The 12399-nt window shown below is 50.1% G+C and overlaps 3 protein-coding genes across 3 annotated transcripts; 2 read left to right on the top strand and 1 right to left on the bottom strand.

Annotated features, from left to right (window-relative positions):
• Positions 1-485: 485 nt before the first annotated feature.
• On the top strand, positions 486-2271 carry PpBr36_10613 (uncharacterized protein; the record flags this gene model as incomplete). The annotated part of the gene is made up of 5 exons (XM_029897724.1): positions 486-646; positions 722-761; positions 831-1501; positions 1570-1586; positions 1658-2271. The coding sequence occupies 5 exons, from the start codon at positions 486-488 to the stop codon at positions 2269-2271; spliced, it is 1503 nt and encodes a 500-aa protein (XP_029744059.1).
• A 447-nt stretch (positions 2272-2718) lies between these two features.
• On the bottom strand, positions 2719-8258 carry PpBr36_10612 (uncharacterized protein; the record flags this gene model as incomplete). The annotated part of the gene is made up of 8 exons (XM_029897723.1): positions 2719-3198; positions 3324-3622; positions 3728-4025; positions 4197-4617; positions 4703-5428; positions 6966-7296; positions 7553-7613; positions 7812-8258. 8 exons carry the CDS (start codon positions 8256-8258, stop codon positions 2719-2721), a joined length of 3063 nt encoding a protein of 1020 aa, XP_029744058.1.
• Positions 8259-8879: 621 nt separating this feature from the next.
• Positions 8880-9551, top strand: PpBr36_10611 (uncharacterized protein; the record flags this gene model as incomplete). The annotated part of the gene is made up of 2 exons (XM_029897722.1): positions 8880-8952; positions 9274-9551. Coding segments are annotated over 2 exons (351 nt in total), but the record flags the coding sequence as incomplete, so codon positions are not given.
• Between the last annotated feature and the right edge of the window lie 2848 nt (positions 9552-12399).

The raw sequence follows: 12399 nt of genomic DNA, 5'->3' as shown, positions 1-12399 counted from the left end.
CTGCGATAACTGTCACCAAGAAAAGGAAATATTCGTTGACTTTGTTTACAAAATAATGGACAAAGGATGGCTAAAAATACAACCCAGACAGAAAAAAGGCCTTATACCGCACACTCCCAGAAGCAGTCGATCAAAACTGATCGGATTTGCTTGCTCTGTGTGTGGAGCTCTGGTATATGCGGGCGCGGATGTTCGGTAATTCGGACCATGAGCAAAATGTTCAAGTTGGGCTGAGAAATTCCAGCGTTACTGACTGACTCGATTGGCATTTGTCCGGTTACCCAGACGTTGAATTGCAAGCAGGGAGGGGCGCAATTTTGCCAATAGCTACACAGAAACATGGGTTTCGTGTGGGCATCCATTTGTTGGCAGATGCAGAAAAGGCAAGTACTTGGGATTCTGTAGCATTGTTTGCCGCACTCGTCCCGTTGATGCCAATGGTTGCTTTCTACTATTCAGGGACGGGTCAAACTAGCACAAAAGAAATGTCTCCAAATCCATTGATCAACTCCTCTGAGAGTATACCACTTTGCGACTTTGATGAGTCATCAGATTTGGACGGGTTGGTCACCCAAGATGCCGAAAAGCAACCAATCAAGCATCGGAGCCGGCTTTATATCGTCTGCCTTAATCTGGGCATGGCCGGGTAAGACGGTGTTTGCATAACATAACATCTCCTTGCCTCTATGACCTTGCTGACCACAATTGGAGCCTGTACTAGTGTCCAGGTCGCGTTTTCCATACAGTTTGCGAGTGCCACGGTAAGTCTTTTCAGACTAGTTATGTTTCCTGGGCAAGACTGAGATAGGAACATTGATCATCTCAATCAGCAATACTTTAAATCCATAGGCATAAGCCAGGTCGCAGCTACACTGCTTTGGCTGATACCCCCAATCTGCGGCTCTCTTCTGCAGCCGCTCTTCGGCAGATGGAGCGACGCCTACGGAAAGCGGAAGCCATTTATAATGGCCGGAGCCATGGGCATCATTGTTTCCCTGCTAGGCTACGCCTGGGGCCCTGACCTGGCAGTCCTGCTTTCTCCTTCTTCGGCCGCGACCCTGTCGCAGCTGCTGGTTCCTTTCTTCTTTCTCACGCTCAACGTTGCCGTGCAGCCGGTGCAGACGGGCCTGCGTGCCCTGGTGGTGGATAAGTGCGATGCTGCCCAGCAAGCCGAGGCGACGGCGTGGGCCAGCCGCATCAGCTTCTTGGCGAGCATGGCGTGCTACCTAGCTGCATCGCGCGACTTGGCGGACGGCTTGCCCGGCAAGATGAACCAGCTCCAGGCGTTGGTAAGCCTGGCCATCGTCATGGTTGTCGTCTCTGTAAGCGTCACGTGTTCTGTCGCGTCTGAGGGCGCCGAGTCGAGAGCTCCGCGGCCGCCCAAGGCTAGGGAAGGCATTATGGCCATTTGGACGCTGTTGTCTCCTCGCCTGCGTCGCATATACATTGCACAGTTTTTTTCTTGGTTTGCCTGGTTTCCAATTCTTGTCCAGATATCAAGGTAAGCGTGATGGCCGTTGGCTCCGAAAATTTGCATCCAAGATAGTGATTTGCTAATACCAGCCACAGCTATATAAACACGCTCGGTAAGCTTCCTCCTTCGAGCTAAAGCCAATAGCAAGGCTTTACTGTTATCTAACCACGCCTTTTATTTCAGCCTGTGCGGCTGAGCCCACTGCTCGCCGCGAGGAAAGCAAGTGCGAGTCGGCAGGTGCATCCGCTCTCTTCGACCAAGCATGCGTGGCGCTCGTCATGTCAGTCACGCTACCGCCTCTGATTGAGCTTGTCGCTTCTCTCACCCAAAAAGGCCAAACCCCCGAGTCCCTGCGCGGCTTGGACCCAGACTACCGGTCTCGGCCGGGGTTGCGAGTCGGTCGGATGGTCTGGCTAGCCTCGCAGGTTCTTGTTTCCGTCTTGCTGCTGTCCATGACAGCTCTCAAGTCCGCGAGGGTTGCGATCCTGGCAACGGCCGTCTCCGGAGCCTGCTGGTGCGTCACGCAGTGGCTACCCTTCACCCTCGCCAACGAGGAGGTGATCCAGATCGAGCGGAGGAGGAGGACGGCCGGGCTGGGATCGCGCACGGGGTTGCTGCTTGGTGCCCACAACATATTTATAGCCGCGCCCCAGGTCCTCGCCACTGTCTTCTCCAGCGTGCTGTTCCAGCTTCTCGATCTCGCTGGGGAAACTGACCGGTCGAACCAGATTGTGGGGGTGTTTGGGGCGAGCATAGCTTCGTCCTTGGTGGCTGCGATTTTGATTTCGAGGCTATAGCGTGTGGTGTGCAAAATACAAAGGCTATCTTGTTGCACGGGTGCGTCGGAGGAAGAAAGGCGGGGGAAAAGTGTTTTAAATATACATCATGTTTGAAATGGATTTAACGACCCACTTCGTATGATTATATGGACTTTCAAAATCCTTTTCAGCGATTTGCAAATTGTTAAAAAGGCTATATTAGATTTTGTGTTTTGAATGCAGTTTCGATTTTTTACCAATTGATATATTTACGCTGTATCTAAACAAAAAAAAATTATGGTCAGTTTTAGACATAGGTACTAGGAGAATGATCAGAATCTTGTTCATGAACCCGTTAACTACGACTGATATCGGTTTTTACATTCAAGCAACGCTTTTCAAGTTTACTGATAGCATCCGGCTCGTTTAAATTACACGCCAATCTGAAAAGGAGATTTATATTCTGCAGCAGTATTGGACAAATTATCAGGCGGGAATTAACCTCTCCAGGAAGCGCTCGCTCGCCCATTTGGACGCCGTGTAGCCGTCCGAACCGTCACTTGATGGCGGGAACGCCGCGGTGGAGGTCCCGCCAAAGGCGTCCAGGCCCGAGTAGAGCGACACGCTGACCGTGGAGACGAAATGCAACGGCACGAGCCGCCCCTGGCCGACGCACATGCGCACGAGCTGCACCGTGGAGCCCAAGTTGGCCTCCCTGATGGTGGAGTAGGACTTCATGTGCAACACGTCGGCGCCGCTGTGCACGACGGCGTGCGCCTCCGAGAAAATGCTGCGTGCCGTCTGCGGAGACAGGCCCAGACGGGCCGCTGCCAGGTCGCCCGTGTGTATCCGGACCTTGCTCGACGAGAGGAAGGGGCCGAGAGCATCGGGCCGCTGCCAGGTCGCCCGTGTGTATCCGGACCTTGCTCGACGAGAGGAAGGGGCCGAGAGCATCGGGCCGGCGGACTGCGATGCAGTGGATCGTCGAGATCCTAGCCTCGGCGATGAAGGCTCGCAAAAGCGCCTTCCCGCGAAGCCCGGTCGCCCGCGTCAGAACAACCACGGCAGATCCGTGGGTGGAGAACCGTCACCGTCTCGGCCCGGGCGAGCTCGGCGCCAAAGTGTAGAGCTGGACTGGTCTCGCTGTCCCAGTCGAGCTGGACATGGTCGGCGGACTTGTTGTCGATCAACCGGGACATGTCCTCCAGGGTGCTCGAGTCGAACATGGACACCAGCGGCAGGCTGACCGCAAAGGTCTGTTGGATCTTTTGCTGCAGCACCACAAGCAGGAGCGAGTTCCCTCCAGAATGGAAAAAGTCGGAGCCTCTGTGGACATGGGTGTTGGCGGGGGTCGGGAGCACCTCTAGCCACACCTCCAGCAGCCGTGACTCTGTGTCTGGGAGATCTTGTTGGTCGGGTTGTTCGGCCCGGTTCCGAGCTTAGCAGTGAAGAGAGCAGAGCAGCAGCGTTTTTGGCCAGTTTGTGCTGGCGAGACGCCCCCGTCCCAGCTGCAGTGCTTCGCTCGAAGCATCGGCTCCGAAGATGGATACCCTGTCGAGTGGGATGCCCTGCCCTGCACTTGACGCCAAGGATTCCACGAGGTTGAAGAAGCTCGAGAGAAGAAGCTCGACGTCCTTTTTGGAGTAGAGACTGTCTTGCACAGCCAGCCTGACGGCGGTGAGGAGATCCCCAGAGTCGATCATGTCCAGGCTGATATCGTATGCAGCCTTTGACCCTTGATAACAGCAGACCTCGAGCTCGCAATCGCCCAGCGAGAGGTTTTCCTTCGCCTCCTATCGGTAATTAACAAAGACCTGGAAGATGGGACTGCGAGTCGCCGAACGTGGTACTCTCAGTTTGCTCAGCAGTAGGCCAAAGGGCACCGACGAGTGTCTCAACCTCGGTTACTCTGTATTCCAAGAGTGGGATTCGAGTCTTGGAAGGCGTTGGGAAAGGGGTAGGACTGGCAGCTCCACGGGAGTTTGTGCCAATGTCTTCTCCCAAAACCTCAAGTCTTCTCCCCAATCCCCGTTCTGCAGCGCGTCACGCTGCCGTTGGCAAAAGTCCAGGTATTGCAGCGGGGATGAAGTCAAGAGCTCTCCTCCGTAGCAGCGGTCAACCTCTGAAATGAGGACTTGAAGACTGATGCCATCCATGTTCATATGGTAGAAGCCAAACATGAGGTGATGCTCCGTCGACGATTGCGGGGCCAAGATGATCCGGAAACTTTTGCCCTTGTCAAGCTGGTAATTGTACCCGGCAAGACGCTCCATCGCGGATGGGACTTGTTCCGAGGGGATTGAGACTGCCTCGAGGACCAGATTAGGACCGGCAAAGACGACTTGCTTCGTGGCGGCTTGAAACGGCCTCAACCGCCCTGGAAAGCTTTTCAATATCTAGCAACCCAGTCAATCGATACACCACCGTATTGTTCAGAGTCGTCGCGTCGGATACGAGATTATTGACGAACCCGGCTATCGCTGGCATGCTGCTTCTAATGTCCTTGTAGGCCTGCAGGAGACTGCTCTCGCTTGCCACGTCGGCCGAAAGGACTTTGACGCTGGTGCCGGCGACACGGTGCATTTTTTTTTTTTTTTTCAATCCATTTTTGTTTGCTTTCTCGATATCGATTACCGAGCAGGCCGAGACATCGACCGTTTTAGCGCAATCGCTTGACAAAGCCAGGACCTGCCGCCTCTTCTTGCCGGCCCTACCAATAACGAGGTATGCTTCGACTAGCCCATCTCGGACGACCGGGATTGGAAACGCCGTGGAGAAGGCAACCTGAATCCTCAACACCTCGCGCTGCGCGAGGCTGGATCTAGACACAGCGGTCCGCTCTTCAAGCCAAGCCCGGGGCGAGAGACGAACGTTCGTAAGGCCGCGCTTCTCGTAGACTGCCCTGCGGCTCGCATTGTACTTGTTGTCGAGCGAAACATTGGCCACCAGGCGGGGGATCTCGAATCGCCCATGACAGTATCGCACCTCGCGTTCGTCGGACCAGAGGGGAGGCTCAGGCTCAGGCTCAGGCTCAGGCTCAACCCGGCTGCTGGCCAAGACCTTCTCGGCCGTCTCGAGCTCGAGAAGAGACTCGGCGATGACAGAGGCGTCGGGCGCGCTGCCGTCGACAAAGTCAATGGAGCGAACGCGGAGATCGGGGATTTCCCAAAAGGCGGTGCGGAAGAAGCCAAGTGAGCTGTCTCATATAGAAGAACGACAGCCTCTCGAGGTCCGAGGCAAGCTTGTAATCTGACTCGGTGGCTCGACCGTCCCAGCAAACAGCAGAGGCGTCGAGAGAGGCCTCGTCCCACCGGGTGCTGAAAAAGAGCCCGTCGTCGTCGTCAACGCTGGATGGGCGGAGAGGCCTGCATTCGAGGCCCTTGGATATGCACCAGCCCTTTTCACAAACAGGTCGACGTCGCCGCATGGTCCCTGTTCGTCTCTGTTTGGTATTCTCGAGCTGAAACAGAGTCCCTGGCCGCTTTCCGAGACTTCCAAAACAGCCCCAAAATCAACAGCAACCTCTTTGTTCCGCCGCGGAACATGGACTTGGCAGAGCCGGCCATCATCTGGGTGACAGTAGGCCAGCAGCATGGTCTGAATGGCGGCGTCGAGAGTGGCAGGGTGCAGCAAGCGCTGGGCCGCTGGTCTCGGCAGGTGTTATCTTGCCCTTGGCCGCGCAGAGCTTTCTGCTGGCATCGTGGACGGCACGGAAAGGCCCTGTATATCCATAACCCAGGATTTCCCAAGCGGCATAGAGGCTTTCCTCGGAAATGTAGCTTAGGAGCGGATCATGCTCCTCCTCGTTTGGCAGAGGTGACGTCTCGCTTCTCAACGCTCGAGAACCAAGTGGCGCTTGTCGAGCCCTTGGTGAACCCCGGCAACTGTTTCAACCACGAGAGGTACTCGCGTGAGCAGGGCTGCATATGATGGGGGTGATATGCCTTGTCGACAAAGAGACGCTTTGCTTTGATGGATCTGATTTTTTAACTCGGCCTCCGCTTCACTTATGGCGTCCTCGTCGCCCGACGGCATACGCAGCCCCGATCTCGCCAGACGAGTGGCCAACGACGGCGTGTCAAAGTCGACACCGGCCCGTCTTAGTATATCCACCAGCAGGATTTGCACCAATGGTGCACAGCGGCTGAGACAGCTCCGCCGGCATGACAGATGAAGATTCCTTTTTTGACGACGATAACGTGAGGTGGCTGACGAGTGAAACTTTGCTGCAGGCTCTTTCCTGGGTAGATTTAAGCAGAGCTAGGAATGCTTCCTCGAGCTGCAGAGCTCGACAACGCGCCCACGACGACCTGCCGAGGACTCCCGAGATCATCCCGGCGTACTGGGCTCCTTGGCCGGTGAAAATGCCCAGAACTTTGGGTGCACCCCCCGGCCTTGCTTGGACCAGTCTCGCTGCTGTAACCTCTGTGAGAGTTTGGATGAGAGGTCTGAGGCCGTCTGGGCAGCTACGGCAACCCGACGGGAGAAGATGGACTTTCGGCAAGACGCGAGGGCAGCAGCTCGAATATCAACCTCTGGGGGTTTTTTTTTCGCACCCACTCGATGTGTTTTTGGATGCTGGTGGACAGCGATGCTTCGCTCTTGGCCGAAAGCACAAAAGGGATGAACAATCCAGCAGCTCCGGCCTCACCTGCTTGGCGCACCGAGGATTGACCCTCGAAGCTTTCGAGGATGGCGTGGGCATTGGTACCTCCAAGCCCAAAACTGTTCACCGACGCACGACGGGGGCTGGCCATGTGCCAGCTCCGGCCATAGCAGTGACGTTGGGATTTCTAATCCTTTGTAAAATGGCTTGATGCGAGGGTTGAGGCATGCGGAACTGCTTGTTGGGAAACACACGACCACTCTGAAAGGCGAGGGTAGCTTTGGTCACGCCCGCCAACCCTGCTGTGCCTTCCGTGTGGCCAATGACGGTCTTGACAGAACCGACGTAGAGCGGCGTTGGTGTCCTGTCAGGGTCGAGTTCGGAATCCGCCGAGCCAAACACGGCATGAATCGCCTTCGCCTCGACCGGGTCGCCGGTCGGTGTGCCGGTGCCGTGGGCTTCAAAATATTGGGGGGGCGGTCCTTGAGCACAGACAAATCCAAGCCCGCGTTCGCGTAGACCCGGCGGATTAGCGTGGCTTGCGCCTCCGCGCTAGGTGTCGTGATGCCGTTGGTACGGCCGTCCTGACCAACGCCAGTCTCACGAACAATGCTCTCGATCCGATCGCCGTCTGCAATGGCATCAGACAGCCGCTTCACGATGACGGCCGCCATGCCTTCTCCTCGGGCATAGCCGTCGGCGTCGGTATCCCACATACGTTTGACCCGCCGACAATGGCTAGCTGTGTCTCGCCTGACCGGAGAGCCTGGACTGCCTGATGCAGGGCAACAAGACTGGACGAGCAGGCCGTATCTATCGTCATTGACGGACCGCGAAGGTCCCATGTGTACGAGATTCTGTTGGCCATTATGCTCCTGCCAACACCTGTAGCTTCTTTATTTCAGGAGTGCGAGTTAGCTGTGTGCCTAAATCTTGACTCGAGCCTGATACGAACTAGACAGAGCAAACTTACCTGGTACTTAGGAGCCGAGTCTATATCCCGCATTAAGATGTTCTCATAGTCTCCGCACATGAGGCCCACGTACACCGCAGTGTCTGAGCCTTTGAGCCTTTGAACGGGGGTACCGGAATTTTTTAAGGTTTCGTAGACCGTCTCGAGCAACAGACGCTGCTGAGGGTCCATGGCGGCCGCTTCAAGGGCCGTGGTGTTGAAGAACCCGTTGTCAAAATGACGGATGTTTCCGTCCAAGAAGTAGGAGTTGCAGACGTTGGTGCTGCCATGGTGTTTTGCATCCGGTTGGTAGAACCCATCTGCATTGAAGTAATTATCTGAGATTGGTGAGGACAGCTCGGGAGCGTTGCAAAGATTCCTCTCCAGCTCGGAAAGGGAAGTGGCGCCTGCAAACCGACAGCTAATACCAACAGCGGCAATGGACTCTTTGGCTCTGTAGCCAGACATGATTCGTTCGACTTGTGTTCTAAAGGGGTGAGACAAAATCAAGAGTGTGAGCTGACCATGATCTCGATGGGCTTTTTATGTACTTTACTTTATTGAAGAGCTTTGGCACGTGGCTCCTCGTAATCAAAGTCGATAGCCTTTACTCACGATGGAGACCCCCAAAAGTGTTAAAGTTTCCCACGACCTGATCCTAAGTTTAAAAAAGCAACGCATTTCTTTTTTCTTATTCTAAAGAAGAGCTCATATCTAAAGAACCAGATCGGGAGGCTTAGTTGAGATCGAACTCGTCGTGGATAGCTGTATATGAGTTGGGACGAATATGTAAACTTAACAGGAGAATCACTTCATTCAAATACAGTGCTATCTCTGTGAGAGCCTAGCGTTGAACGAGTGTTGTCATGAACAATTCCTTTCATGCAAGGTGCATTGCATAAATCTTAAACTTCAAGGAGGGGCTCAATGAATTTGTATTTTTGGCTTTGTATGTCTGCAGCCCCTTTACCAAGCTCAGGCCCTCCTCAATACAACTACTTCCACCAAATTGACAACCAGAAAACCTTTCGTACTTTTGAAACAGCGTCCCTTATTGAATAAATAAATCATTTCAAGCAGAATTTCAACATGTCTTCGGCCGAAAGAACCCAAGACCTCACCAAAAGCTCCACTGGTCAAGATTCTAATGCCTCTGAGCACAGTGAGCAGACGGCACGCACAAAAGCCGAGGAACAAACCCAACGAACTGATGTTCAGAGCTTTCGGCAGCGGCTCTCTTTCTAGGCCGTCATATTCACCCTCTGCTTTACGAGCTTGCTGGGCTCATTTGAGAATGCAGTCATAACTACTTCCTTGTCTTATATGGCCAAAGACTTGGAAATCGGGTCCAATTACATCTGGATAACCCATGGTTTCTTTGTCGCGAGGTATGAGCCACCCACCACCATGAAGCTAGCCAGATGACAACACACTGATCAATCCCCCAGCGCCGCAATACAGCCCCTCTTTGGCCAGCTGGCAGATGTCTTTGGCCGTCGGAGACTCAGTCTTGTCATCGTTGCATCCCCCACACTGGGCAGCCTCATGTGCGGTGCAGCCAACAACGCAGCCACTCTCTTGACTGGACGGGCCATCCAGGGCATTGGCAGCGGTGGCATCAACATGATTATCGAGGTCGTCATCTCAGACCTCGTGCCTCTTCGCCAGAGGGGATATTTCATGTCCATCGTTCTTTTGGTGTACGGCCTCGGGCTAGGTACCGGACCTCTGATCGACGGAAGTCTTGCGCAGTACGTGGGATGGAGATGGGTGTTTTACATCAATCTTCCCATTGGTGGTACCTCACTCATTCTACTTTACCTGCTGCTCAAAGTGAGGGACGACAAGACTAAGGCCTGCCAAAACCCGAAAACGGGTTTAGCCCAGCCCGGCCCGCCAACCCATAGGCTTTTAGCGGGGGCCCGTAATGGCCCACGGGTTTTCTTAGCCGGTAAACGGGGGCCCGCGGGCTGGCGGGCTCAACACGAATTGGGTAGCCCGCGGGTTTTCGTGCTGGGGCGATTAAAAAAAAATAATGATAATGTAAAAAAAAAAACGAATATATTACAATTTGGATGAAGATGTAATAAATATAATATATTTATCTTTATAATTATCGATTAGCAGGTTTTTAAGCTAAAAATAACGTAATATAATGGAAAGGAAATTATAATAACCATTTCGGGTAATTATCCTTTTTTTAAACCGATCGCTTTATTTTTTATACAATTTAGTTCATATTTTTTATATCCGTATCAATATTAGCAAAAGTAACCTGGTTAGTCTACTGCTTTTCCTCCCGCTCCTTTTTTGCTTTTCTTTCTGTTTTTCCCCCTGATTTTTTTTCTTATTTTTATTTAAATTATCCGGTAAAAAAGCAAAACCAAAAAGGAAACCGAATCCGCAAACGAAAACGAATTTGTAATAATATTTGGTTGCGGCAAATCTTTTCCAGCAATTTTGGGAAAAGTTTGACCAATAATTTTGCGAGGTATTTTATCTGCAATTTTGGCAAATAACGAAATTTTTATATTTTGGAAATTTTTGGGAAATTCGATATAGGGCGTAGCGGGTTTTAACTATAAGGATTAAATGGGATTAAAACGACGGGTAATGGGGATATAAACTTTTTATTTCTGGGGTTATTACGGGAAACACTAGCCGTTTCAATTTTTTTCCCGTAGAATATTCGGGGAATAACCATTTATTTACAACTTTAAAAATATATTTGACAAAACATATATTTTTAATTTAGATAATAATACGGTAAACGCGGATGGCCAAAAGCCTGACGGTTGAATTATATTAAAATGGTTATGTAGGATAATTATAATAAAAAAGTTTTATTAGTAAAAGAAAATAATGAAAAACCATTGTGCTAGTTTTTGCAAAATGACAAAGACGATTAAACGGAGACGGAAATTATATTCATATTTTTAAAGCATTTTCCGTACTAAACGTTGAAAAAAAGCTTTAGGGACGAATAGTTCGGGGTTTTTTCAAATACCGTTTAATGTCGCGTAAAACAATTGTTACAGTAAAATTAATATATAATTTATAGAATAGAAAAGGGATAAAATTTGTTACCAGGTTTGAATTGGCGATTTTCCCGCTGTTTAACCATTGGTATATTTTTTTCCCGAATTTTTCGTACAAATTGAAAAAAATTCCAAATTCTTTACCGGCAATTGGACGGGGAATTTGGACGCAAAAAACCATTTTAACCAAATGAAATTAAAAATAAGTGTTCTGATTAAACAGGTGGGTCGGTACCAGTGAAACCAGATGGGGTCACAACCCTCCCAAAGGACACCTGCACAAAAGAGTTATCGACCGACAGAAGCCAAATTACGTAAAAAACGGGGTTACGTAACCATTCGTAATATAAAAGATACTATAATGGATAAATGCCAACAGTTACATAATACCCATACCAAATGTTATAAATAAAATAACCGTTTACCAATTTATCCAATATAACAAATATAATATATTAGGAATATAGTTCATGTAAAAACGCGTTTATTACCATATAAATAAACTCGATTTTAGGATTATCCAGCAGCAATTGAATTTTAACTAACTTTAACATTTATTTAACAACGATTATAGTTTAACCCCATTTGTTAAAAACCCCCGATTAACCCCAGATTACCCAAACCAACGTTTGATTGTTTTAATCTTTTATACTTTTGCTAACAACATGGGTTGCTAACAGGGGTTTAGGTATTAACCTAGGTGCGGCGTAATATTGATTAATGCTTCAAAGGCCTGTAATTACAAAGTTTAAATCCATTAAATGTATTAATTTGAGGATTAATAATTTAAATTAGTTGGTGGTGGAAACTTTGTGTTTTCCCCCTTATGTACCCTCCGATATCGAAATGTGGTCTGTAGGCCAGAAAACGTTCCGGTACCGCACACTATTTTCGAAAAGAATTATTTTATATAAGTTGTTGAAAAAACACCCTTATTGCCATATAAACCTGTTGACAATGTGGGTTGCTAACAGGGGTTTAGGCATTAACCTAGGTGCGGCGTGGTGCTAGTTGCGTTGTAAAGGCCTGTAATTACAGGGTTTAAATGCCCTAAATTATTCACTAAATTCTGGGATTAATAGATTTGATTCATTGGTGGGGGAGATTTTGCTTTGTTTCCCTTACATAATCTCCGACATCGAAGTGGGGGTCCGCATGCCAGAAAGCGTTCCGGTGCCGCACACGATTTTCCGAAAGATTATTTTATATGCGTTGTTAAAAAAACACCTTTATTCCCATATAAACCTGTTAACAATATGGGTTGCTAACAGGGGGTTAGGCATTAGCCTAGGTGCGGCGTGGTGCTAGTTGCGGTGTAAAAGCCTGTAATTACAGGGTTTATATGCATTAAATTCACTAATTTTGGGATTAATAAATTTGATTTATTGGTGGGGGAAACTTTGCTTTATCTCCCTTACATACTTTCCGACATCGAAGTGGGGGTCCGCACCCCGTAAAAGGTTTTGGTGCCGCACACGATTTTCCGAAAAATTATTTTGTATGCGTTTTTGAAAAAACACCCTTATTTCCATACAAACCATTTCTAGGTTCGTACTAATTTGTTAATGTGG

Source organism: Pyricularia pennisetigena, assembly GCF_004337985.1.
Source record: "Pyricularia pennisetigena strain Br36 chromosome Unknown Pyricularia_pennisetigena_Br36_Scf_10, whole genome shotgun sequence".
Classification (NCBI taxonomy): Eukaryota; Fungi; Ascomycota; class Sordariomycetes; order Magnaporthales; family Pyriculariaceae; genus Pyricularia; species Pyricularia pennisetigena.
Note: the sequence above shows the minus strand (reverse complement) of the source record. Positions and strands in the feature narration are given on the sequence as shown.